This window comes from Pongo abelii, chromosome 1 (genome assembly GCF_028885655.2).
Source record: "Pongo abelii isolate AG06213 chromosome 1, NHGRI_mPonAbe1-v2.0_pri, whole genome shotgun sequence".
Classification (NCBI taxonomy): domain Eukaryota; kingdom Metazoa; phylum Chordata; class Mammalia; order Primates; family Hominidae; genus Pongo; species Pongo abelii.
The window spans coordinates 22991984-23018996 of NC_071985.2; the positions used below are offsets into that span (position 1 = coordinate 22991984).

A 27013-nucleotide genomic window follows, 5' to 3' on the forward strand; every position below is an offset into this window, starting at 1 on the left:
GGTCCAGTTTTTGCCAGTTGGGCTTTTGGCCTCCCTCTCCCTGTGCAAACTGGTAAAAGGCCTCAGAGTTTTTGACCTGTCGTTACCCCTCCCCTTGTCTCCCCTTGTTTCCTTTTGGGTTTCTTTTGTTTTTGTTTTTTTTGTTGTTTTGTTTTGTTTTGAGATGGAGTTTTGCTTTTGTTGCCCAGGCTGGAGTGCAGTGGCATGGTCTCGGCTCACTGCAGCCTCTGCCTCCCGGGTTCAAGTGATTCTCCTGCCTCAGCCTCCCTAGTAGCTGGGATTACAGGTGTGCACCACCATGCCTGGCTAATTTTTGCATTTTTAGTAGAGACGGGGTTTCGCCATGTTGGTCAGGCTGGTCTCAAACTCCTGACCTCAGGTGATCCATCCGCCTCGGCCTCCCAAAGTGCTGGATTGCAGGCGTGAGCCACTGTGCCCGGCCTGTTTTGTTTTGCTACATGTTTTCTAATGACCCCGTTTGTCTGTTCTTGCCTTCGGGCCATCAAACTCTGAACAGTCATGCAACCGGAGCTTCTGATGATGGCCTCTTCTGCTGGGAACCCTTAGACAGGCATCTGAGGGAGCTCTGACTGCCATTTCCCAAAAACAGTGCCCCCTGTCAGCAGGAAGCAGTTAAGATCAGTCTTCATCCTTATCCTTAATCTAAGGGCAGTTAGATGGACTTCTTTAGAGAGGGGAACGAGACAGCCAGGTGGGAGGGGGTCACTGTAGAAACTCCAACCGGCCTGCACAGTCAGGTGGAGCCTCAGGAAGTTCATGACGTTTGCAGCAGGGAGGAGCCTCACCCCCGCTTTCCTGTGTGGAACCTGGGACTCAAGCTGTGGGCAGGAAGCGCTCTAGCAGGGACTCTGGCCTAGCGAGACTCCCTGTTTCCCCCTTTTCTTCCTTTTCACCCAATAAAACCCTGTCTCACTCACCATTCAAATTGTCTGTGAGCCTGAATTTTCATGGCTGAACTAAGGAAAAGTCCTGCAACTTTATCACCCCAAGTTGTTCCTGACGTGTTTTATATAAACTGAATCTTGGGTCCCATGACCCTTCCCTAAGGCTTTACTCAGAGGCTGACTTGGTATTAGGAGCCCAGAAATGTCCGTCTTGGTCCTCTTGGGAATGAAGACCCATTCTCTGGGTTTGGTGGCCCAACATGCAGCCTGCACTGATGTGCCTCCCAGGGTCCCCCACCTGGGACTCTCACTGCACCAGGTTTGGGCTGTGCTTCTCCTCTGAGGAATGCATCGCCAACCCCATCCTCAAACCCAAGCACTGCCTTCCCACCTCCTTGAGCCCCTCGTCCCCTGCACATCCTCATGTGTCCCTTCCTGTGACTGGCCACTGGCAAGCACGAGCCTCTCCCAGGGCCTAGGGTCTGGGGTGTAGGGAGTTGTGGGAAGCGGATGCCTTCATGTTTGTCACAGCCCTTTCCTTCTGGGTTTGAGGAGAACTCTGTCAAAGTTCTGTCACCTCCCAGCAGAGAGGCAGTGACTGGCTCAACCCACATCACCCTTCCTGAGGTTAAGAGGCTTGGTGCTGGGAGAAGAGAGAGAATGTTAGTTAGTACATTCAAATGGTATCTTCCCTTCACTTGGCAGTGCTGGAAGGGGAGCTAACTTTATCTCCCATTGTGCCTTCTGATGAGCCCCTCTGAAACTGAGTGACGCAGAAGAATCCTCCAGCCAGGAGCATTCCAGTTTAATCTGAGCACATCGAGTATTTGGACAATGCAAATGATCACAAAATGCTCCCTAGAGTGTCTGGGGGACTCTGAGAGTGCCTTGGGTCATTGTACTGCCTTGGGCTTTAGGTCCTGGTCTTAGCAGCAACTGAAATCAACCTCAGGCACAGATGCCATTTCTGGGGCCTTGGAGGGGCCATTGCAGTAAAGCTTCAAGTCTCACCAGAGGTTGTACTTTGAAGATGATTCACTCTTTTGGACAACAGCAGCATTGAGGCCATTAAGACTGCAGCCTCTCCTGGGGTAAGTGGACCCTAAGTGTGCTGAGCTGGCCTGAGGAAATGGCAGAAGGTGGGGCGGGGCCCTTCCCTTGGGTGTGAGTGACAGGAATGACACCTGGACACTCGTTGTCAGAGCACTTGCTCCCCCATGGCACCCAGTACTGAATGCAACGCTGCAGATGCGGTTTCATTCCAGACCCCAGCCTGCAGCTCCTCGTGCATCTGAAACCAGATGGCCTGTGTAGTCAGCCTCAGCATGCGGTGATGAACACTAAGCTGCCTGTTGAGTAACTCCCCAGGGATGAAGGAAAGCACGGAGCTTTCTTCATGTCAAGCACAACTCTTTCATTGAACGCTATTAGATTTCATTGTGTTAGATTGCCTCTGCCCGTCGGGAGATTTTGGGATTCTGATTTGTTCATCTAATATACTTATTTCTCCTTATCCACAAATTTGGTCAGTTCTGTAGGTCTTCATCCCATTATGAGTGAAGGCATTGGCTGGGTTGTGGATGCAATTCTCTCACAGGTGCAACCTGTCCTTCGTTGTAACTGAACAGGTAGTTATACATTCTCCTAACCACTCTTACCCAGACTCTCATTTATTCAGAAGTCTTTGTCAAATATGTATGTTGCCCACATTTCCCTCATCAACCAGTCTAACAATTAAGAGCAGGAAATGAGCTGCATCTGTACACTTATTCTTGGTAAACTCAATCTGGGGCCTGATGCTTGATTTAGCACGCAAATTCCTGGTTGCAAAGGGATCAGATTATCAAAGATGAGGCTGTTTGAAGAGTAACTTGCACAAGTCTTTCGGAAGAAGGGGAATTCGGGAAAAAGGTCTGAAAGAACGCAAGACCTGCCTTGGGGGAGGACAGCCTTCATAACGGAGAGCAAACCAATGGCAAAGGCTGCAGAGGTGGGGAGGAAGGCGTGTTGTCCCAGTCAGAGATCTGTTCGATTAGGAACACGGGAGGACACAGGGATTTGAGAAACTACCAGAAAGGTCACATGAATGTTTATTACAACATAGAAAAGAGGGAAAGGAAGAAAAAGGTTTCCAAAGCCATATTTCCAAGGATTTAAAAAAACACAAACTTGGAATGCCAAAGAGATGTCATGCTTTATATATTTATAATAGGAAGGTGTGTGTATGTATAAATATGTACATGGAGATATGTACACAGGTTTTGACTGTCATATATAGTATTTTTCATTGCATGTACAGTAATGCTGCTTGAGTGAAGGGTTTTAAAGCTGGCAGAAGGCTGGAGAATCTGGAACCCTGCTTGGCCCCTAGAGGGCGCTGTGGAGACCCCTGAGCAGCTCCCAGTGAAGGTCTACTGGGGCTGGGGCTGGGTCATGAGGGTGTTGGGGAAAGCTGAGCTGCAGGCGGGCTTGGGCCCCAGGCTGCAGGGTTCCGGCCAGGGCAAGTCTGGAAGCGTCCCTACATCCCCAACATTAGACGTTTTCTTCCAAGAAGGGTTCCAGTCATTGGAATCGGCTGGAAATCCCCTCGTGGCTGGACTGGGGTGGGGCGGGCTCCCCGTGGGTCGGGGTAGAAGTGAGACAAGAAAACCCCAGAGCTCAGAGTCTTCTCTAAGAACAGTGAAAACGCACAGCAGTTAATTTCACAGAAAGAAGAGAGACCCAAACAAAGCCAATCACGGTGTCAAAACACTGCAAATCACAACACAACACTCATTCGTATGCAAATTAAGTTGATACACACAGAACCAGTTGTTTTGTTTTTATATATGTTTTTTTTTTTTTTTTTTAAATGGCACCACGCACAACAGCAGGGAACTTAGCCGATGAAAAGGGCTGGTCACAGGTTCTCATGGGTGCCCAGGCTTTCTGGAGTGATGGTGCCCACGAGGAGCCTGTTACAGCCACCATCACCTTGTCCCTTGCTTTAAACATCCAGTCAAGCGCTAACCCAGAAAACGGTGAACGGAACATCCCTCTCCCTTCTTTCCTCCCTGGTTCCTGTGCTGGGGCAGGTGGGTGGGAACACTGCCTCTCTCCTCTGGGCAGGTCTGCCTTCCCCTTCCCACAGGAGGCCAAGCTGGGGTTGTGGGGAATGGGCACAGCCAGGTTTGGTGCTGAGCCCACTCACCCTAGGAGTGCATGGGAGGAAGACATCCACAGGCTAGGGCCCTGGAGACAGGAAACAGCATGTGCATGTGGGCTGGGCAGGGGTCGGGGATGTGATGAGGGAAAAAAGTGCTGCCAGCCAGCACCCATCCCGGAAGAGGGGGTGTGGGCTCCTTTGGAGATAAGTCCCAATCCTGAGGCTCCAGGCACACCCCGGCCTGCTTCCCCCAGCATTCAAAGGTGCTGGGAATGTGTGTGAGTGTGTGCCTCTGTCCACGTGGGGGTGAAATGCAAGGGGATGGACTGTGGCATCCACACCTGCCTGGATGGTTGGCATTTTGGCAAATTGAGGCAGAGAGGGAGAGGGTTTGAGGGCCGAGGTTCCCTAGCTAAATGCAAATCCAGATGACTTGCACTGGAAACTCAGGACACACACACGGTGGATGCTACAGGGCACCTTTCTGCCCCCTGCGGTAGCATCAGGAGGGGAGAGTGAAATTGGGGGCCAGTGTTTCTGTTCTGCTAGAAAGAATCTTGCCAGCTGCAGCAAGGAGGTGAGGCCTGGGCAGGAGAGGACAGCTCTTGCCCGCATGGGGCTGGCCCTCCAAGCCCTTGGCTCTGGCAGAAATGGGGAAACGATGGCTGCCTAAGCCCTTCTTTGTTCCTAACCTATAGATGGTTAAACTGAGGCAAGAGGCAGTCGGAGAGATGCCAGCAGTCATAACAGCACTCAGGCCGGAACTCACTCTTGGGCCACAAGGGAACGTTTGGGGTCACTCTGGTTGGGATTCTTCCTATCTCTGCATTGCCTGGGATTTAGGGCGGTGCATGACTGTCTGAGCGTGACCACCTCCATGCCCCTGTGATCCCGTGAACGTCCAGCTCTAAGAATCTTGCAGGAAGAAAACTGATGAAAAACACAGGCCCCTGAGCCTTGCACCCACCTGCTCAGGCTGAGCTTTTTTGTGATTATTTTAAAGATCCAAGCCGGTCAGAAGGACCACAGTCACCTCCCCTGACCAGGCCGGCACCTCATCCCCAAAGCCAGTGCACAGAGCTCTCTGGAGGGAGAAGAGGCAGTGCTGTCCTTGAAGAGTGTGTCCCCACACCTGCCTCTGCTCACCTTGCAGCTTCATCTGCAGAGGCTGGGACGGCAGGAGTGTGGAGGTGAGGGCATCATTTCCAAGCACAGGACCGATGGGCCCACATTAGCTCTCGCTGAGCTTGCTGATGAATTAATGCAAAGCAAGGAGGTGACCCCCTGGTGAGGACTGCCTGAGGCCACTACCTGGCTGCTCACTGAGCCCTCCGGAGAGGAAACCCTGTCTTTCCTCAGCCTGAGGCCCGGCTTCTTTCCTGGGGGGGTTGGCAGCAAAGGCTTCAGGCTGCTCCCTAAGCCTGAGGCCTCCAGCCACATACAAGGTCATGGTCTCTGGGAAGCTTAGGTGCAGCTCGGGTGCAGGGGGTGGGATGTGCTTTAAAAGTGCTCTCCCACCTCCAATCCCTCTGATAAAAGCCCTCCAACAAAGCCAGCAAGAGGGAGGGGTAACAGTAAACTCTGCCTTCAGCCACTATTGGAGAACTTCCATTTAAATGACACGCCCCCAAGCATTTATGCAATGCTCTGGGCTTTCTTTGCAAAATTCACTAACACCATAAGAAACAGCCAATGCAATTAAAGCCTAAGGTGGGCCTGGGAGCCTAGAAGGGACCCTGAGGAGGCCTGGCTCTCCACCCTCAGGCCCAGGGGTTGGATCCGGCAAAACTGAAGTGAATTCTCAGAATTGCAGGCATCTGGGCATGGAAGGGGTTAGCTAAAGAACATGTTTCAGGGTTTTTGGCTTTGTGGGTGTTTTGTATTTTAAAGAGCCACGCTGGTGCAGAAGGACCAGGGCCCTATCAGCTTCCCCTCCTCCTCGAGAACCTCGGGCCTTCGGAAGGCCTTTGACCTGGTCCTGGGGTTTCAGCCCCACTTTGCGCTGCCTTACACTTGGTGTTGGGATCTGTGCCTGGCTTTTCTTTTTGAGAGCCGGACCCCTTTGCCCTCCAGGGGAAAAGTTAACCATGTGGCTTTTTTTCTTTCTGCAGTTCTTTTCTGTAGCATCCTCCTTACTGCTCCCGAGCCCTGGGCATCCTGCATGAGGCGGAGTTCATCTCACACCTCTGAGATGCCTGTGCCAGCATGGCTGTAGCCCCTGGCTGGGAGAGCGGGCGACTTGGTCCTGCATATAAGGATGGGGAAGCTCCTAATACCAGCTGTCTCTCTGCCGCCATCCCCCGACACCCTCAGGAAGGGGCACCTTTCTGGGCCTGCCTAAAGGAGGGAGCATGGGTGTGAGGGCTGCCCAGGCAGGTGGGAGTACGGAGCCTTGTGGGGCAGGGTGGAGGCGTCCAGGACCTTCCTAGGAGGTTTTGCCCAACTCCCCCTAAGTGATGACAGGTCTTAGGAGGGGGCCGCCCCCACATATGGGAGGGAGAAGCTTATTTTCCCAGCTTGGGGTGGGGGCGGCTGCTGAGGGGATGGAGAAGAGATGGTAATTTATGTTGCATGTTTAGTGACACAATCCAGACACAGGTGGGATTGTGTCACTAAACATGTGACATAATCACCCTATTACTCCTGAGGGGCGAGGACCCCTCCACAGGACCTGCTCTGGGCTGCCTGCGATTCTGCTCCTTCTTCTGGGAGTGCTGTAGTGAGTGTGTGGATGGCACAGGCTGTGGGGGGGGCCCAACCTGGCCACTTGGCCGTCATGCCACTTAGGAGCTGAGTGTTTGGGGGCACACGGCTTACTCTCTCGGAGCTTCTGCTCTGACATCTGAAACTCACAAAGGCATCTCCCCTCCCAGGAGCTAAAATGCCCTGCACCGTGCCTGGGTGAGGCTGCTCTTGGGGCTGGATGTGTGGGTCTGGGGCAGCTGAGGGTGGGAACCATGCTGCCTGCCCCTTCCTTACCATGGGAAGGCCAGCGGCGTGGCAGGCTGGGGTAGGCTTCGGCAGCAGAGCCATCAGACTCCTTCCACTCCCATGGGGACCTGGCCTTCTCAGCCTGAGATCCTTGGTTCTAAAACTGACTCAGAGCTCAACATCCAAATCAACAGTCTCCACCGTCCACAGGACACACCCAGGCCACCCACAGCTCACTCTGGCTCTAGGGTCCCACTCTGACCCAAGGGAATGGCCACCCTTATCCCAGTGTCACAGTTTGGTACTGGGAGCATCTCATTGCCTCTGACTTTCTCTGCAAGCCTGTAATTCCTGCCCTAAACACCCACAGCCAGGGAATGTCCTATTGAATTCAGACCGACAAAAGGCCCCAACCTGGAATGTGCCCTGCAGCCTCTGAAACAACAGCCTTGTCTACACTATCCAGGCAAAGCCCAGCTTTGTCACCAAAGGGCTGTGTGTCAACCAAGCACTTGCCGGCACGAGAACCCTAATTTTCAGCTGGCTGGTGTTTGAGAAGTTAACTCTGGCCTTGGTCTGAGTGGCCAGCTGGAACTATTTGGAGTAAATCAGCCACTGTCCCTTATCTACTGAAGATGATCACGCTGAGACCATGGTCTAATTTAGAGGGGCGGGGGTGCTATTTTGAACTGGTCCCGCCCACATGGCAACCCTCACAGCCTCATTCAGGAGACAGGCAGGGGCCTCTTGGCTTCTCCCACACATCAGTTACCCGGAAAGGGGCCTCCTCCTGAGGCTGTTGTGTTCCCAGGTTTAGAGATGCAGCCCTCGGGGGAGAGGAGGATCTGGGGGCACAGTGGCCCTCCACACACACAAACACACAAACCCCTGTATTAAGCCGTCCCACACGGGACCCAGGGTGACACCTGCCACTCAAGAAAGTGCCACCTGCATCTGGATTGTGTCACTAAACACGCGACATAAATTGCTATCTCTTCTTCACCCCCTCAGCAGCCGCCCCCAGCCCAAGTGGGGAAAATAAGCTTCTCCCTCCCATGTGTGGGGGCGGCCCCCTCCTGAGACCTGTCATCGCTCAGGGGGTGTCGGGCAAACTCTGGGGGCTGTGTGGGGTGAAGGGCTGTGGGCTGGTGGGCATGGGAGGGGGCGGCTTCCTGCAGCTGAAGCTATTTTATCTGAGTAGAGGGGCGGCTCCACTCTGACGCAGCTTCCTCGAGAGCAGCGAGCACCAGCCTGGAGGATGCCCGCTGCACAAGCAGAAGGTTCTAGCTTTTTAGAGAAAACCAAATCTGTTCCCACACCTTGAAGATACAGAGGCTTCCAAACAGGAGATAAGAAGGCAAAGGCCTGGGTTGGGGTCTGTAAGAAGAGAGGACAGGACGCGACAAAGACACTGCCAGGTGTTCAAAAACGGCAGCCCAACCCCAGGCGGCAATGGAAGACAGACAGTAGCTAAGGGATCCATGCTAAGGGGTGGGCGGCAGGGTCTGCTTCTCAGGCAGGACTGTGATTAGAAAGCCCAGTGGATGGGGTAGGTGGGCTGAAACCCCCAGAACGGTGGCCACTGCTTCCCAAGCACTTTCATCCTGCAAAATCCCTTCTCCTGCCCTCATGGAGTTCTGACAGTCTCTGATAGACAAACAAGCCCTTCAAAGAGGGACATGCCCAATGGCACTGTGTCAAGTGGAGTCAGAAGCTTGACTTTGGGCCAGCCCCACCTGTTAGCATTTCCTATGTTAGAATGAAAATGAAAGGAAAGGAAACAGACATGTAAATGTCCATCCTCTTAGTATAATTTCTCTTAATTTCAGATTGATACTTGATCCACAGTATCCTGGACAACTTCTGCTAGATTCTCCCCACCCCTAGCCCCCATTAGGGATCTAGCCCTGTCCCAATCACTTACAGAGGGGCTCCTTAAAGAGGCCCATGGTCTTTTGGCAACTGAAGGAGTCCCTGTGTAATGCCGACAATTTCACCCTCTAACGCATCTGTTTGCAAGTAGGATTTTCAGATCCAGGTCCACAACCCCATACAATTGTTCTTGCAATTCTGAAACCCTAAAAGCTCTCAAATGGTAAGTTTTTCCCTAAGTTACTTAGTGGCAAAATTAGACTGAACTGAGGTGAGGCTATTTACAGTTTGTATAGCTCCCAATTAATGGGACTAGTCACATGTTTCTCTGCAGAAATATTCACGTGCCTGATGGTAGGCGAGATGTTCCACACTCTGCCGGGAAGTTAGAAAGTGTACGATAAATGGATCGCATTGTCTTTCTCAAATCTAAAATTTCTCAATTCGGAGACACATCTGGCCCCAATGACTTCAGAAAAAGGCCAGAAATGCAGTTAAGTATTGGGTGAAAGGCTGCTAGTCTGCCCACTCCTGCTTCAGTCTAATAACTTTGTGTATAAACATCTGGCAGTTCTGGCAGTTTCACCCCAGGGAAGGAGCTACTTCTCTCCTTCCCAGGAAAACACAGGTCACGACACACCCAGCCCTTAGATTTCAGCTGCGAGGAGGCGGGGGGTGCGGTCAGGGAGGCAGGCCCAGGAGATGCCTGTGGGACTGGTCTTCTCCCCGAGGCCTCAGGCCGGCTGTGGGCACAGTGGGCCTTTCCACGCGAGGGTGGAGCCTGGCCATCCTCACCCCCACCCTGGTGCTGCCCCCAGGAGACCACACAGTAACCACTCGGGGCACCACATTTTGAGGCAGGTGGGGTCCCAGAGGACGGGTCTACCACAGTCCTGTCCCCTTGGTGAGCCCCTGCTCACCGAGACAGGGCCTGGTGTGGCCCGGCCCAGCAGCTGTAGCGTGCCCTTGTAGTGGGCAGTGGATACAGCAAGGCTGGTTGGAGCCTGCCGGAGCATCCCAGCGTCTCTGTGGGCGTTCTCATCTCCACCCCACTCTCTGATGCTCTGGTGCCTGCGCCCACAGTGCTTTCCAGAGCAGGAGGGGCTGGCAGCCCTCACAACCTGCTGAGAAAAGCAGACACGTTTTCAAAATAAATAATATTTTTAAAAATACCCCCTTTCCACCCCCAGTCCAGAAAATGGCAGAAAAGAACATGTAAAGGTCCTTGTGCCCAAAGCTGCCTGGTGCAGCCCTCACAGGGCCCCCCTGGATCTCCCCAGCGGCTCCCGTGGGCTCACAGCTGCTGTGGGATGCCCTGCTCCTTGTAGCCTGTGAGGAAGAAGCAAAGGAGAGATGGTTAGACACCTGCTTACTTCAGGATTTCTCCAGGAGGTGCCCCTAGCCCAGAATGCACACAGGAGGCATTGTTTATACTAAGGTGTAAATGACTGCTACCATTAGAGCACAACTTTTCCCAAGGGCTTTGACTTTCTAATGGGAAACAAAAGAATGAATCAGGAAATGTGGAGTACTGGGTCTACTGGGAATGTATGACGGGCGGGCATTTGGGGTGGGAGCTAAAAGGCTATCGACGTGCTCCTGAACCCACATCTGGAAGCCGCTCACAGACTGGTCTGGTGTGATTTCCCAATGCAGAGCCTTGGGAGCAGGTGCCAGGCAGGCTTTCCCGAGGGTTGGGCATCTGGTATGGGTGGATGGAAGGAGGAAGAAAGGAGGAAGATGGCATACAGAGGGGAGCAGCCATCCCTGTGTGCGTCCAACCTGCTGGACGGTTACGGCAGGAAAGGGCGCCTGAAGACTAAACCTTTAAAACATTGTTGATCATGAATCCTTTGGGAAAAAGTGAGCTCTGTGGATAGTAAGGAATTGTTACTGCTTTATTTAGGTGTGAAAGGGTATTGTGTTTGTTTTCTTAAGAAGATACCCTTTGGGAGGCCGAGGCGGGCAGATCACTGTCAGGAGACTGAGACCATCCTGGCTAACACGGTGAAATCCCGTCTTACTAAAAATACAAAAAATTAACTGGGCATGGTGGCACGCGCCTGTAGTCCCAGCTACTCGGGAGCTGAGGCAGGAGAATCGCCTGAACCCAGGAGGCGGAGGTTGCAGTGAGCCGAGATTGTGCCACTGCACTCCAGCCTGGGAGGCACGGCAAGAAAAAAAAAAAAGAAAAGAAAGAAGATACCTACTGAAATATTCCCAGCTGCTATTACATGAGCAGAATTTGCTGAGTGATTATTCCTATTAGCCAGTGAACTTAGTCTGAAGAGGAGCTTTGGTGTATTGAGCTGCTTTTTTCTCTTCATTTAGCAGAGTATTTCTCAATTTTGGGTGCTAATAAACCCATGCTGGGGTAGGGAAGATGTAGCGAATGACAGAGGAAAGGAGGCTGGCCATGAACTGATGGCGGCTGAGGCTGGTGTGGGCATTAGGGCCTCATTTTACTAGGGGCTCTACTTTTGTCTATGTTTAAGCATTTTCCAAACCAAAAGTTAAAGCTAAACATAAAAGCCCATTGACCCACTGGGAGAGTGGGTGGGGTGTTTGTGTGCAGGAGTGGGGGTCTCAGGGGAAGGGAGGGCCCCAAGCAGCAGCATGAGGCCCGCACGTCCATCCGCAGACTCACCTTGGGAAACTGCAGCAGCACAGAGTGGGAGGCAGCAGGAGGAAGAGGAGAGAGAAAAGAAGAGAAAACACAGCCTGAAAACAACCACAGGGAACGCTTGGCACAGGAAACAAAGCAGATCCATGGTGAGGCCTGGGAGATGGGACAGGGGCCATGCCAGTGGCTTCTCAGATGCCATCCCCAGGCAGGGAGTACTCAGTACTCATGGTGACAGCCACAGTGGCCAGCGGTCTGCCCACCAGGTGTGTGGGTGTGGCTAGGGGCACAGCGAGGGGCTCTCACACTGCCAGGGAGCTCGGTCCACTGCCTCCCCAGCCCTCCATATCCTGGCTATGCCAACACTGCTGCCTTCATTCTTTATTCTTGTCTTCTTTTGAGACAGTATCTCACTCTGTTGCCCAGCTAGAGTATAGTGGTGTGATCATGTCTCACTGCAGCCTCAAACTCCTGGCCTCAAGTGATCCTCCTGCCTCAGTCTCCAACATGCTGAGATACAGACATAAGCCACAGCACCCAGCCTTTTTTTTTTTTCATCCTCAACTCTTGTCTTTCTCCAGATAAATTCCAGATGGACATGAGGAGTGGCAGCTCCTGGACAGCTAGAGCTTCGACTACAGCAATCTAAAGATGCCGATGTGCCCCATCCTGGCCCCACACTGGCTCTGTCTGAGCTATGTGCTTAGCCGTTTCTATGGAGAGGAGCCACATATATAAAAACACTTTGGGGAAGACCCAGGCCAGAGGGTGGCAAACAGGTTTTATCTTGCAGACCTCTTGGATCAATTAGTAGTGACTGCCTGAAGCCCTGTGCTGAGAACTTGTGAGACTGGTCAGCAGAAAGTGTCATGATTGATTAGCAATGTCTGCCATGGGCATGGCAGTAGAAAGAGCCCACCATAGAGCTACCAAGTATTTACTGACCCATGACCAAGACAGGGTGTTGTTGATTGTTATTTGTTGTTATTCATACAAATCAAGCAACATGCTTGCAACTTCCTGATGTTAACTCCCACTGTCATCTAGATTTCTCTGACTCCTCTCTTAGGAGTTTTTCATGATGGTGTGTTTGCTGATGACACCCCAGGCAATGCCATGCGAAAAGCCAAGGTGTACTGTTACAACTGAAAAGTTTCCTCTGTTTTTATAGCAAGGGGCTAGAGTGACACCAGAAAGAAGAGTCCCTTATCCAACTATCTTCTAGGATAGAAAAGTCCATTGTGATTATTCCCTGCAAAGGAGTCACTCTTAGACACACAAGTTCCATGGTTGCTGGGAGTAATCCCACCTATAGCACCATCTCATGAGTGGCAACTATTCACCCTTTGGGGGTAGGATTAGTTGTGGGAAAAAAATGCAAAGGCTTCCCTTGCTGAGTTGGGTGAATGAGTCTGGCAGTCAGGCAACAGGCAAGAATGAGGTGTGACTGGTTTTTGTATGCAGCCCTCAAGTCTATCCCCCTGATATGGTTTGGCTGTGTCCCCACCCAAATCTCATCTTGAATTGTAACTCCCACAATTCTTATGGGTTGTGGGAGGAACCTGGTGGGAGATGATTGAATTATGGGGATGGGTGTTTATTGTAGTGTTCTTGTGATAGTGAATGAGTCTCATGAGATCTGATGGTTTTAAAAATGGGAGTTCCCCGGCACAAACTCTCTTTGCCTGCTGCCATCCACATAAGAAGTGACTTGCTCCTCCTTGCCTTCTGCCATGATTGTGAGGCACCCCCAGCCATGTAGAACTGTAGGTGCAATAAGCCTCTTTTTCTTCCCAGTCTTAGATATGCCTTTATCAGCAGTGTGAAAATGAACTAATACACCCCCCAAAAGCATTCTCAAAAGTTTGATGCAAAGACAGCATCCCTGGAAACAGTGTGCAGACAATCAAGGGGCTGGCACTGACCCCCAGTGAAGGCTGCGTGGCAAAGGTGGGGGCTGCAGCTTCTTGCACTTGCTCATCCTGCAGGCCAGTTAGTGCCCCACACCAGCCACAGCAGAGGAGTTTCTGGCCAAGTCAACAGCCTGGGGCAATGGAAAGTGAGGAAGTGACTGGATCCCCATCTGCACTTCTGGGGCCTCAATGCCTCATCTAGGCATGATGAAGGGAGCTGTTTATCTCTAAGGTTCCAACCTCTTCATTCCTGGGTATTAAGGAGATCAAAGACAAGTGTACCAGAAAGCTCTAGAGATCAGATGAGGCATCAACATACATTATTGAGACCTACCCTGTGACACAGTCATGTTCCGCTTTAATGCAGAGGTTCCTTACTCAGGTCCCCCGTGCCTGGCCAGATGCTCAGTTTGAGAGAAGATGAGCCAGTAAGAGGGGCTCATCTTGCACAAACTGGGCAGCCTTCAACCTTCCGAGGGCAGAAGCACCTCCCAGCTTCCAGCTGGCAACAGGGTCAGGAGCCTGCAGAGCACAGGCCCCTGGGGAAGCAGCACATTTCCTCTGTGGAATTGTAGGGACCAATTTTTAGGAGTCACCTGAGGGCTGGCAGCACTTCCTTCCTATCAGTCATGCTCTTCACCTCTCCAGACAAATGAAAGTGGCCTCTGGACATGCCCAGAGGATGAGATCCCATGAAGGAGATGCAAGGGCCTGCCTGCTGGGCTTACCTCACAATATTCCTCTGACAGGGCAGCCCCTGCCCTGAGCACACCCCTCCCAGGAGGAAGGAGCAGCTTCCCTGCCGCTTCCCAGCTCATCCCTCCCTGGGGCAGCTCGCTGCTCAGCCTCTGGTCCAGCCTGGGGTTCCTCTGCGCTGGCTGCCCCTGGTTGCCAGCATCTGCCTGGTTTGCTCTGACTCTGGGAGACCCTGGCAGTGCAGCTGACCCACTTCCTCCTCTGATCTCTGCTGCCAGAGGAGCCACTTCCGGGCAGCCCATCTGCCCACACGCCACTGCATCTCCCTCAGGCTCTGCATCTACCTGCATCTTCTCTGGCCTGGTGGCCCACCTGGTCACTGACCCTGGTCCTGCCATTTGTGTGTGCCCTGGGTCTTGGATATTCACAGGATCCTGAACTCAGGCTGAGTTGACTATAGATCATTCTACATAATTCTAGGGCCCCTGAACCCTGAGTTTCCCCTTCTGCCTCTGCCACTCTTACCTGGCTCAGCTTACCTCTGACGCCGACGATCCCAGCTATGAATGGTTTTGGGGGGTATAAGACACAAGGAGGGGCATGGGGTACGGAGTGAAGGCAAAGTGCCTGAGAGGTGAGGTCAGTATTGAGGAACTGTGGCCTCACATGTAGATGGGTGTGGGAAAATACAGGGAACGTGGATGGTGGTATGGGAGACATGCACAACTGCTTAAAATGGGTGGTGTCTGTTTTAAGATTTTGCTAGGTTATTTTAGAAAGGGTAACTGAGTTGTCTTTGGTAAACTTGATTTTGTAACTTTAAACCCTTTCACAAAACCATTCTGTGTCTGAATCAAGTTTGCATTAAATGATGGAACTCTCCTGCCATCCACTCATCATTCCCTGCAGGTGTTGGGCCAGGCCTGGTGGGGAGGGTCCCCAGTGCCAAGCAGCCCAGGGAGTTGTGAAGAGGACACGGGCAAGCCCTCTCCAGAGCCCGTGCTTAGCTGGTGAGCAGGACCTCGGCCAGACATGAAGGTCTCCCAAGTCCTTCCTGTCCCTGGCCACTCCCCCACCCCCAGGAGACGCAGCACCGACAGCTACTCACTGGCAAGGATGACCATGTCCATGCCCCAGAAGATGCTCATGATCCAGCCCACCATGACGATGGCAGTGAGGATTTGGATGAGGGCTGCTGCAATGTTCAGCCAGAAGACGCAGCACACATGCCTGTCCGGGAGGTCGGTGCGGGCCCCGCACAGCACAGTGAAGGCCGAGACGAATGTCCCTGTGAGAGGCCAGAGGGGACAGCCTTCTGAGGGTGCTGGGAGACAAAGGGGTCTGTGTGCTCATTGCCGGCCTGGGGCCCAGCTGTCCACCCTCTGAGAGCTCAGAGAAGAACCACTGATGTCTGGCACCCTGTCCTCTGAGTGGCACCCCTGCCCAGACCCTGGCCCACCTCTCATCTCCATACTGGAGAGGTCAGTGGGCCACCTGGAGGAGGTATTGCACAGGGCTGCCAGGAGCCCCATACAGTCCTGGAACCTTTGGGGAGACAAGGAAGTCACAGGACAAGCAGTCCCTTCTGGGAAGGAGCAATCGGGAAGCCACTTGCAAGGACAACAGGCAGTTGGAAAAGGCAACTTTATGTGGCAAAGATTCCAAGAGCCAAAGAGTTCTGAGGTGGAAGCTGGTGTGTCTGAGTTAACACAGAAGCAACCTCAGAGGTAAATTCAGGAGAGGGGAAGGGCCAGGAAATGACCACCCGGCACACATGCTGATCGCTCAGGGACAGGAGCCAAGAGCCTACAGTGTAGTAGTAGTACACTGTGCAGTGTAGAGGGTGCAGACTAGGACAAGTGTCCCAGAGCCCCTCCCTGATGGGGTTCCCCTAGACACCCTGACCTGTAAGGGGAGGGACAGGGAGCCTAAGCTCTATTGAGCATCCACAAGGTGCCAAGCAACGTGGCTGGTGCAGTCACATTCTTCACCTTGTCTAAGACTCAGCCCCTATGGGTAACATCACTACCTTTACCGAGTTAGGCCCCTTTCCTACATGGGCTGTGAGCCCTCCTGACAACAACCGTGCAGAGAATTAGCATTCTCTGTATCTGTCATAGTTCCCTACAGCGTCAGTAACAAGTTACCCAAACCTCATGGTTAAAAGCCACACAAATTTATTCTTTTATGGTTCTGGAGGTTAGAAGAGTCTGCAATGGGTCCTCAGGGATGAGTCCTTCTGGAGGCTCCAGGGGAAAATCCACTTCCTTGCCTTTTTCAGCTTCTAGAGGCCACCTACATTCCTTGGCTTGTGGCCCCTTCCTCCATCATCACCGCCAGCAGCGTAGCACCTTCTCCCTGACCTCTGCTTCTGTCTTTATATCTTCTCGCTGCCTCCCTGTTGTAAGGACCCTTGTGATAGCATTCAGGACCCACTTGGGTAAACCAGGATGCTCTCCCCATCCATTTAATTTAATCACATTTGCAAAGTGCATTTTACTACATCAAGTAGCATATTCGCAGGTTTGGGGATATGGATGTGGACATCTTTAGGGGCCACTCTTTGGCTTACTACACTCTTACACACACACACAGAGATTCAGTGTGATGGTTAATTTTAGGTGTCAACTTGATGGGATTGAGGGGTTCCTAGACGGCTGGTGGAGCACTGTTTCTGAGTGTGTCTGTGAGACTGTTTCCAGAGGGGACTGATGTGTGAGCCAGTGGACCGAGAGAGGAAGACTCGCTCTCAGTGTAAGTGGGCGCCATCCAATTGGTCAGGGGCCTAGCAGGAACAAACAGGCAGAGGAAGGGGAATGTCCTCTTTGCTTCCTTTCCTCCTTCCAGGGTGAGACGCTTTTTCTTCTCCTGCCTTTACACATCACACTGCAGGTTCTTCAGCTTTTGAACTTTGGAACTTATACCAGCGGCCCCCTGGGGACCTCTCAGGACTAACTGGGGGCTGCACTGTCAGCTTCCCTGGTTCTGAGATTTCAGACTCGGACTGTGCCACGCTGCCTGCTTAAGCCAGCTACTAGCTTCTCCAGCTCTGCAGCTTGCAGTCAACCTATCGTGGGACTTCTCCATCTCTGTGATCATGTGAGCCAACTTCCCCTCATAAATCCCCTTCCAGGGCTGGGCGCAGTGGCTCATGCCTGTAATCCCAGCACTTTGGGAAGCCGAGGCGGGCGGATCACCTGAGGTTAGGAATTTGAGACCAGCCTGGCCAACATGGTGAAATCCTGTCTCTACTAAAAAATACAAAAATTAGCAGGATGTGGTAGCGGGTGCCTGTAAGTCCAGCTTCTCAGGAGGCTGAGGCAGGAAAATCGCTTGAACCCAGGAGGCAGAGGTTGCAGTGAGCCAAGATCGTGCCATTGCACTCCAGCCTGGGCAACAAGAGTGAAACTCCATCTCAAAAGAAAAAAAAAATCTCCTGCCATATATCCTACTTGTTCTGTCTCTCTGGAGAACCCTGTCTAATAACTCTCAGGAACTAAGCATCTTGTCCGAGGTCACGATGACAGGTGGGCATTGAACCCACCAGAGTCAGATGCCAATGCCACGCCCCTCTGCCATGCCTCCCAGGTGTAGATGGCCTGTTAAAAGTGGGCCCAGACCAGAAAGCAGGGCATTTGGGAAATTGACCAAAAGAGTGGTGACCATTGTCACATTCCTCACGTTCGATTCTCTCAGTTCCTGCTCTTTGAGGCAGCCTTGTTTTTTATTTTGCCTCCCACTCTGAACTGAGTCCACATGCTGATTTCTGAAACTGACCCTGCCTTATTTTCCTCCTCCTCATCTTAACCACCGCCACCAATGTGAGGTCCCAGGCTGCAACTCATTGGTTTCTGGCCCTTGCCTGCCCAACTCGCTGGCTCCTACAGTTTCCAGGTGTAGCCTTTGCTCTCATCCACACCTTTGTGCTTCAGATCTAAGGCTGAAGCCTGAGTCCACATGCTGATTTCTGAAACTGACCCTGCCTCGTTCTCCTCCTCCTCATCATAACCACTGCCACCGATGTGAAGTCTCAGGCGGCATCTCATTCACCTTCATCCCTCCAGCCCCTTGCACAGTGCCTTGTACACAGTAGGTGGCCTGTGGGCATTCAAAGAAGTACACCCAACATCAAGTGTCTCCTCCGACCACCTGCCTCATCGCCTGTGGCATTTGTTAAAAATGCGGGGTCTCACCTGAGATCTACGGAATTTCTAAAGGGTGACCCGGCATCTGCATTTCTCAATAAGCTTCCCCCCTGCCCTCCAAGGAATAGGAATGATAAGGCTCACTAAAGTGTGAAAACCACAGATTCAAGATCAGGCAACTTGCTAACTGTGTTCCTGGTACAGAGCCCCAGAGGCCCTGTGGGAGATCCAGAGAGGCAAAGCTGTTCTACTCTTGCCGGATGGACAGCCAGCTAGGGGCACAGAGTGTTGCTGGAGCCTCCTTTCTGGGGAATGAAGTTGGGGTGCAACTCTGGTGTCTCTGTAGAGACTCACTCAGGAACCTAACCGGACCCCTGCCCTCAAGAACTCACAGTGTACTGGGCAAACTCATCATCCCACCTGACAGTGGAGAAGGAGGCTGAGGGCTCCTGTAAGGGTAAAAGTGATGGAGTTGGGACTTCAGCTCTAGTCTCTTCCTGCTGGGAGGAGAAGGGTGACGATGGTGCAGGGGGCAGGGTGGTGACAAGGGGAAGGTGATGGGGATAAAGAGGGAGGACTGACCTGGCCATTTGTGGAAGGCTTTGAATGCCTGGGTAAGAGTTTGCCTCTAACCTGCAGGAAACGGAACTCTCACAGAGAGTTTTGAGCAGGAGAGCAATGCAATGGAAGCAGGGATTTAAGAAAATCAATTTGTCAGCAGGGTGGATTTTTTTTTTTTTTTTTTGAGGCGGAGTCTCACTCTGTCCCCCAGGCTGGGGTGCACTGGCGCTATCTCAGCTCACTGCAACCTCCACCTCCCAGGTTCAAGTGATTCTCCTGCTTCAGCCTCCCAAGTAGCTGGGATTACAGGCATGCACCACCATGCCCGGCTAATTTTTGTATTTTTAGTCGAGATGGGGTTTCCCCATGTTGGCCAGGCTGGTCTCAAACTTCTGACCTCAAGTGATCCGCTCACCTCAGCCTCCCAAAGTGCTGGGATTACAGGCGTGAGCCACCGTGCCCAGGTGGCAGAGTGGATTTAAAGTGTCTGAGATGGGAAAGATGAACTGGGATGAGAAGGCCACAGCTGAGGAATGGAGGAGATATGGGCTCAGGGCTTGGCAGTGGACGCAGGAAGATGCAGGGGACTTAGGGACTATTAGGAAGTGTGTGCCACCATCCTTTGCTTCTGCCAGTGCATCGTGCATGTGAGATAGGAGATGCACACAAGTAGATACTATTACAAAAGAGAACGCTGCAAAAGTGGAAAGATGGTTGAAGATGAATAAGAATATGTGTGGAAAATGTGAAGTGAAAATAACATAGGTGCCATTTGCTGCAAACCTATAGCATGCCAGGCACCGTGCAACCCTCTCTCTACCTACATTACCTCTTATTCTTAAAACCACTGGAGGTAGTTGTTATTATCCCCATTTTACAGATACAGAAACTGAGGCTCAGACAGGCTAAATGACTTGCCCTCACAGCAGAACCCAGACTTAAAGTCAATCTGTCTAGTTTAGAAGGCTGAGTTCTTTTCAGTCTAGGGTGTTGCATCCTTACATTGAAAAATAAGGAAAAAGGCTGGGCGTGGTGGCTCACGCCTGTAATCCCAGCACTCTTGGGAGGCCAAGGCAGGCGGATCACCTGAGGTCAGGAGTTCAAGACCAGCCTGGCCACCATGATGATTTTGTCTCTACCAAAAATACAAGAATTAGCTGGGTGTGGTGGTGCACGCCTGTAGTTCCAGCTACTCAGGAGGCTGAGGCAGAAGAATTGCTTGAAGCCGGGAGGCAGAGGTTGCAGTGAGCCAAGAATGCACCACTGCACTCCAGCCTGGGTGACAGAGTGAGACTCCATCTCAAAAAAAAAAAAAAAAAATTAATAATAATAAGGAAAGAACCTTCATGCTTAATGGTTTTCAAATATCCCTTGAACCCACTCCTTCCCGTCCCTGTGTCCTTTATGGAAGGCCCTGAATTGGATGGTGTTCTGATCTCTGGGCTGCAGTGTCCTGACTTGGTGGGAGCTGAGACCCAGTGACCCTCTTTGTGGCTGTGGCCTCACCTCGCTCTTTCAGCCTAGGAAATGGGAATAGCGTTCCGTGTTCTTTCATGTTTTTATTAGGCTGAGCCATAGGAAATTGGCACTTCTGCAGGTCAAGAACAGCTGAATAATAAAAGCCTAATGTGTACATGAAAGTTTTGAGCATAAAGAAACTTTGTCCTTGAACTCAGAGATTCTTAGAGTCAGAAGGTCTTCAAGCCCATCTCTTGCCAAAAGATGAAATCTCGCTGGAATTGCCAAAGTGATTAGAGGCCGGTGGGCTGAGTACCTGCCTGTTCTCGGTGGAGCGGGGAAGGCCTGGTGAGCCCAGTGCTCTGCAGATGAGCAGGGCTGTGCAAACTGAATGATCCTTAGCAAAGGCTTTGGCTTATATGTTAGGAAAAGCTGGGCTGGCCCACACTTTATTTAAAGGAGGAGACAACCTTAGCATGTGTGTGATGTCGGAGGGGTTTTTGGTCTCTGCTCCTTCTTTTACTCATGTTGACACACTCATGATAACTCTAAGTCATGTAAAAATATAACCTTATACACATACTGACTTCTACCATGTGCATGCATATTGTCCAGCTGTGTGAACTCAGATATCACTAATAAGGAAACTATGACAACAGGTCCCTTTTGCCGAATAAGGTACCACATGCCATAAAAGGTAGAGATTAAGTGAATGGATTTATAATATAAAAACTGTTTTAATCTCTTCAGCAGTAAATTAAAAAAATGGTTTTAGCACATTTTCCTATGAAGAGGTGTTAATTGTTTTAAATGAGTCTTACCAGTTAAATAAAACGCTCTACCCAACAGCAATGTGTTGGTTCTAATTTATTCTATTGAGCGCCAGCCATATGCCAACGCTGAATCCTGGGAATGGGAGCCCAGACAGGTGATAGGAACTTGCCACCCCCGCCCGGGAGCTCACACTCTGGCAAGGACACTGGGTCACACCAGGAACAGTGACGAATTCTGTTTGGCCATAGCAGGAAAGACTTCACAGGAGAGCAGGCGATGAAGCAGGGAGCTGGGAAGCTAATGGGGACTCGTGGAGGGAAGGAGGAGGGGAAGAGCATCTGCAGACAGGCCGTCCTAGCTGTCCGGAGCTAAGCGGTGCACAGTCCGGAGCTCAGTGGTGCATAGACTGGACTCAGAGGAGGGAAGAGCATCTGGAGACAGGCTGGCCTGGCCATTCACACGGAGATTAAAATGCCCACTGATTGAAGACAGCTGAGTCAGAGACAAGGCCTCTAGAGGTGTCAATTTCAAGCAGTGGTTGGAAGTGAATGAGGTCACTCCAGGAGGACATGACATTCAAGGAAAGACCCTGGGGGACACCAAGATTTTAGTGGTGAGCAAGGGAAAAGAAGACCACAACGGGGACAGGGGAGGTCCAATCAGAGTGGCTAGGAGAGGGCATCCCAGAAACAGGAGAGAACTGTCTGGAGGAAGAGGTGCTGGGGCACATCACCTGCTTCAGCAAGGTTCAGTGAGAGGGGCCATGTGCAATCACAGACTCGCTTAGGCCAAGAGTGGCTCTACAGGGAGTCGGGAGAATGGCAGGGCTCAGAGCAGGAGGTCAGGGGGCTTGGAGAGAATGGAGGTGTGGATTCCAGGGTATGGGTGAGGACCACTTTTCCTTAAGTGGGAGAAACTTAAGCTTGTTTATCTGCTGAGGAGAAGCTGCCGGGAGGGGTCAGGGGACAGGGTGAAGACATAACCAGATAGGGGATAAGTGGACATGAAGGTTCTCGGTAAAATGAGAAGGGGATGGTGGTGGGGAGGGGATCCAAAGCAAAGTTTTCTGAAGCAGTGTGTGCATCAAACATCTCAAACTGAGGTTCACATGCAGATTCTAAGGCCCCACCTCTCGACTGCCACAGGCACAGGGATGGATCTAGGAATTGCTTGTTTAAAAAAAAAAAAAAAAATTCCTTCAGCTGATACCAATCCTCGCTCTGATGGGTGGAGGAATTAACCTGGCAGATACAGAATGAGAAAATCACACAACCTCATCAGAAATGAGTCCACGATTCTGGCCTTTCACTCTGTCCAACGGCTTCCCCCACATGACTCAGGGCTGGAGTGGGGAGATGGTCCTCTGCAGCAGGGACAGGGAGGCTGAGGCTGGCCCTGGGCATGCTGTTCCTGGAGGTCCCAGCTAACACTAACTGGCACCAGGGAAAATGATGGTAATGGACTGTATTGTCAACCACCAAAATCAATGTGTTGTAAGATACCTGGGACTTAGGCACAGACATGTGGTTTGCATGTCCTACCATGATCCTGGGAAGAAAGGCAGGCAGCAGAGGCCTGGGGAAGTCCTCCCATGGAGAGTTGCAGCAAAAACACAAGCAGAGCCAAGCCCTGGCTGCCATCACTGCGGTCTCTGTACTCGCAGCTTCCCCAAGGAGCTCCGGGCTCAGGCTCCGAGACAAGGCAGTAGGGAGGGAAAAGGGTCCCTCCACTTCCGTCCTGGAAGCCCCAAAGAGATTCTCTGGGCTTGTCCTCAGGGGAGAGTTCCTGGAGCTTGGCTGTCAGGCATGAAAAGAGAAGCAGCCAGGAGTGGGCTGGTACAGTCTCCCATCAGAAGGGGGGCGGCTCTGCTCCCACGAGATAAGAGCCTGGGAGCTGAAAGTGTCCTTTGAGTTCTCACCGGGTTCGGCTTTTCACACGACTCACGTGGGAGCTTTGGGAGGTGCTGGGTTTGGAGAAGGGATCTTAAAGCCTCTTGGAACTTGGTGGGAGAAGGGCAGAGCTGTCTTCCGAAGCAGCTTCTTCAGAGTAAAAACTGCCCCCAGGACCTAGGCCAGCAGGTTGTTTGATCCCAGATGTCACCTCCGGCTGGCTCTGCAGTCATTATGACATGCTGCTCCTCAGTGGCTGTGGTTTACACCTGGACACCCTCCCTCACTCCTCCGGAGGAGTTGGTTGAGCACGGCCTTTTTCAAGGCCTTACCCTGAATGTGAGCTTTGGGGGTCAGGAAGGAAATGTACAGCTGATTTTGAAAGCCAAAGAAACAGGTTCTTCATACCCTAAGAAACAGGACCCGTTGCCAAGGGCTGCCTAGTTCCAGGCCAGAATAAGCTAAATGGGAGATTATGTTCACGGTCAAAATCAGAGATTGCTAAAAATACACCTTCCTGGGGCCCACAACCCTAAGATTCTGATTCAGGAGGTCTAGTCATCATCTTTGCCTCGTTGTGCAATTATTTCAACCAGAAAGAAAAGGAAAGGAAAGAGAACTGACTACAAGTTTCACAAATACTTCTGGACAAGTCCCAGGAACACAGAATCAGCGTAGCCTTGAATGTGAACGGGGTCTATATGGCTGTGGCCTGAGTAAACCAGAGGAGGCTGCAGAGAGCAAGGCCAGGGTCCTGGGCCACTCAGATGCTCTTCATGGCAACTCTTTTGGGTTCTGTTTTCTCAAGAAATGGAGCAGAAGATATGGGATATCATGTGCTCATATGTGCTGAGGGAAGGCAGTGTCATCCTTTCAGCTTGGCCACTCCAGAACAGAGCACAGAAAGACCACACTAGGTGGGAGAGGAAGGTGTCAACCAAAGGGCATATCAGCGCAGGGTTCGAGGCTGAGCAGGTCTGCGGAGGGGCTGTGTCTTCCCCTGGAACTGCATCGAGTCATTCCCCCAGGAAGTGTTTTGTAGACCCAGCACTGTGGGCAGCCTCATGTCCTGGCCCGCAAGGAATTTGCAAGGAGGACTCAGAACATAAAACCGATCTAGAATAGTGCAGAGTAAAACATGAACAGTTCTAGCATCCTCATCATCCTGAACATCCACACACTTTTGCAGAATGAATCTGCCAGTGCCCTTGATGCCTCTATCCTGGAGCAGCAAAGGGTCTGTGAGTGGCTTTCAACATTAGAGAAAGCACAGACACCCTAGTGAGGTCACACTGCCCATTGGAAAGCCGAAATTGCCAGCATTTCATTGTGATCCCATCATTTCAGTGCAGTAACTAAGGGGTCTTTCCTGCTATCAACAGTTCCCAGTGGCCAATAACTGGGAACTGCTCAATTAGAGATGGGAGAGTGGATTTATTATGGCTTAAATCTTTCCATGCATGGGTTTCACGGAAGAGAATGAGGAAGAGTGGACAGGTGGCCTTCTGTCTCCCAGCAGAGAGAAGGTGTATGGCATCTTGAACCACTTCTCCCTTAGCCTCAGCTGCTCCCCCACATCCAGAGGCCCTCTGTTCTCTCCCCAGTCAGAAAGTGCCAGCTTGGGACAAACCCTCTTCATTCCTCCCAGGGTCTCGGGTAAATGCTCAGGGGTCTCAGGCAAATGCGTTGGGATTGTGAGGATTGAGGGGGTCAGGGGAACACAGTGGGGTGCGAGTCTTCAGGCAGACAAGGGGTGTACAGGTGAGACCCTGGTAAGTCACAGTCTTCAGGTGTATTGCAGCATCAGGTGGGCTGCAGCTGTTAGTGTGTGCCTTTGATTTTCCAACTGGCATAAAGGAAAGAAGACAGGAGCCTTCTTGGATGCCACATATCCCTCTGGTGTCCTTCCTTCCGAGGACAGAAAGAAAATGAGACCAGCTCCCTCCTCCGTCCCCCTCAGTCTCCTGACTGTGACATCAGTTCTCATCCTGCTGGGGGTGAAGGCGACTGGAGATAATAATTAATTTTAGTGGCGCCGGGCGTGCATCAGCTTCCCTGTGCTTATTAGCAAACCTCCTCTGCCCTCTGCCTGCCCCCTCCTAGACCTCTGATGTGCTCCCAGCCTGGGCACTCTGTGGCAGGGCTGGGGAACTGCGCTACAGAACTGGACACCATAGGTCTCTTCAGGGGTCTTCCCAGGATGTTAAGCTGGAGCAGAAATTTAACTACATGGAATTTCTTAGTTCCCTAACTGCAAGCCTGCCATGACAGAGTCTAGGCTTCAGTGCTAGAGGGTGAACTGAGGAGACGGGGATGGGAGGGGAAGGATGGTTGTGTAATGGCCAGGGCGGGGGAGCCCAGGACAATGCAGTGGCCCTTGAGGGCTTAGCCTTGTCCTTCCTACCTTCCAGCAGGTTGGTGTTAAGGGTGGCCAGTCTGGTGGAAAGATGGGTGAGGGCAGCGGTGGCGATATTTGTTATAGGAGACAATACGGCTATCATCTCCTTAGAATTTGCAACCTCACAAGATGACAAACATGGATGGGTAGACATGGAGATTAAAAACAGAGAGGGGTTCTGCCCAAGGCTGCAGCAGCCAAAGAGCCTCTCTGAGATCAAAGGCAGTGAGAGCCTACAACATGATGAGACCCAAAAGGAGCTCTTGTGGGGATGCTCATCATCGTGGGGATGCAGCAGCAACTGAGAACAGGGATCCCTGAGCTGACTCCTTGCCATAATGGTGCCACTAATCCACAGGCCCTAGGCTAAGACATGAGACATGCATGCAGGCTAATGCCCGGACCTCATCTGACTGCCCAAATAACAAATAATATGGATGTTGTGCCCACCATGTGCTCAGCATGGAGCTTGTTAAAGCTGAGGCACTCTCTCCTTACCAAACGCAAGCCTGGGAACAAGACTGCCCCGGGCATTTGGCAGCCCAGTGTGTGTGAGCTCAAGTGTGCCAGGCACCAGTGGGAGCTCATAGCCAGGCGTGGATGACCCCTGGGAGTGCTGGGAAGAGCTGTCCCCAGGTCCCCTGAGCTGTGGCTACACACACTGGGCATATGGGAGAACAGTGCACCCTGAACCCTTAAGTCCTTGAGCTCTCAGAAGCAAAAGCCTCAGTGGGCCTCTGACATAGCAGGTAATAGCAGAATATCTCCAGTCACTAGGCCTAAAGACCAAATTCCATTGAGCAAAGGTTTGATGAGGTCATGGAGTTGTAGTCTCCATGGTGGAATTGATGCCCTTATAGAGGGATAAAGAAATCCAAGCTCTTTCTCTCTCTCCCTCCCCACCATGTGAGAAAATCAGGAAGAGGTCCCTTCCCAGAACCCAACCATGCTGGTATACTGGTCCCAGATTTCCCAGCTTCCAAAACTGTAAGAAATAAATGTCTGCTATTTAAGTTACCCTGTCTATGGTATTCTTGTTACAGCAGCCTGAACTAAGACATGTCCCCTCCTTAAAATCATACCCAATTCATTTCATCCATTCATTTTTCCATGTATTCAGCTAGCATTTACAAAGTACCTGCTGAGTGCTTCAGTGTCCTGGCCCTCAAGAATCCCACGGGGCGGTGAGAGAGGCAAATAACCCACAGAACGCAATACTGTGTGGTCAGTCCTCTGAGTGGGGACTGAGGCGGGGCAGGCAGGATAACACTGTGAATACAAAGGTGGGCTCTGGCATCAGAATGCCAGGGTCCGAATCCCAACTGCATCACAGATAAGCTGTGCAACCTTGACAAATGATGGCACTTCTCTAGACCTCATCTCCAGATAACAGCACTTCTCATTTCCCCATCTACGAAACGCACAATGATAGTAGACAAGGGTAAACGTGAGGATTAAATTAATGCATGTAAAGTACTTAGAACACAGCATGAAACCAATAAGGCCTAGCTGGGGCATGAGGAGGGCCCCACATCAAGTAGGAAGGAGGATGATGGGGACTGTCCTCTGAGGAGGCAGTGCTGGAGCAGAATCTTGGCAGACAGGAGTTATTAATTATGACTAGGAAAATAAAATTGAAGATCTCAATGAATCCTGCTCTCATGTTGACTTGTGGCCAATGGCACTATTCTTCACTCCACCTT

The 27013-nt window shown here is 51.7% G+C and overlaps 1 protein-coding gene across 1 annotated transcript in view; it reads right to left on the reverse strand.

Moving 5' to 3' along the window:
• Nucleotides 1–270: 270 nt before the first annotated feature.
• STUM (stum, mechanosensory transduction mediator homolog) overlaps nt 271–27013 on the reverse strand; it is a 63345-nt gene continuing 36602 nt past the window's right edge. Inside the window, exons 2-3 of the mRNA XM_054519327.2 lie at nt 15194–15373; nt 271–10182 (exon numbers count right to left, since the gene is read on the reverse strand). Of these exons, the coding sequence (XP_054375302.1) occupies nt 10148–10182; nt 15194–15373 (215 nt within the window). The 3' untranslated portion in view covers nt 271–10147. The remainder of the gene's footprint in view (nt 10183–15193; nt 15374–27013) is intronic.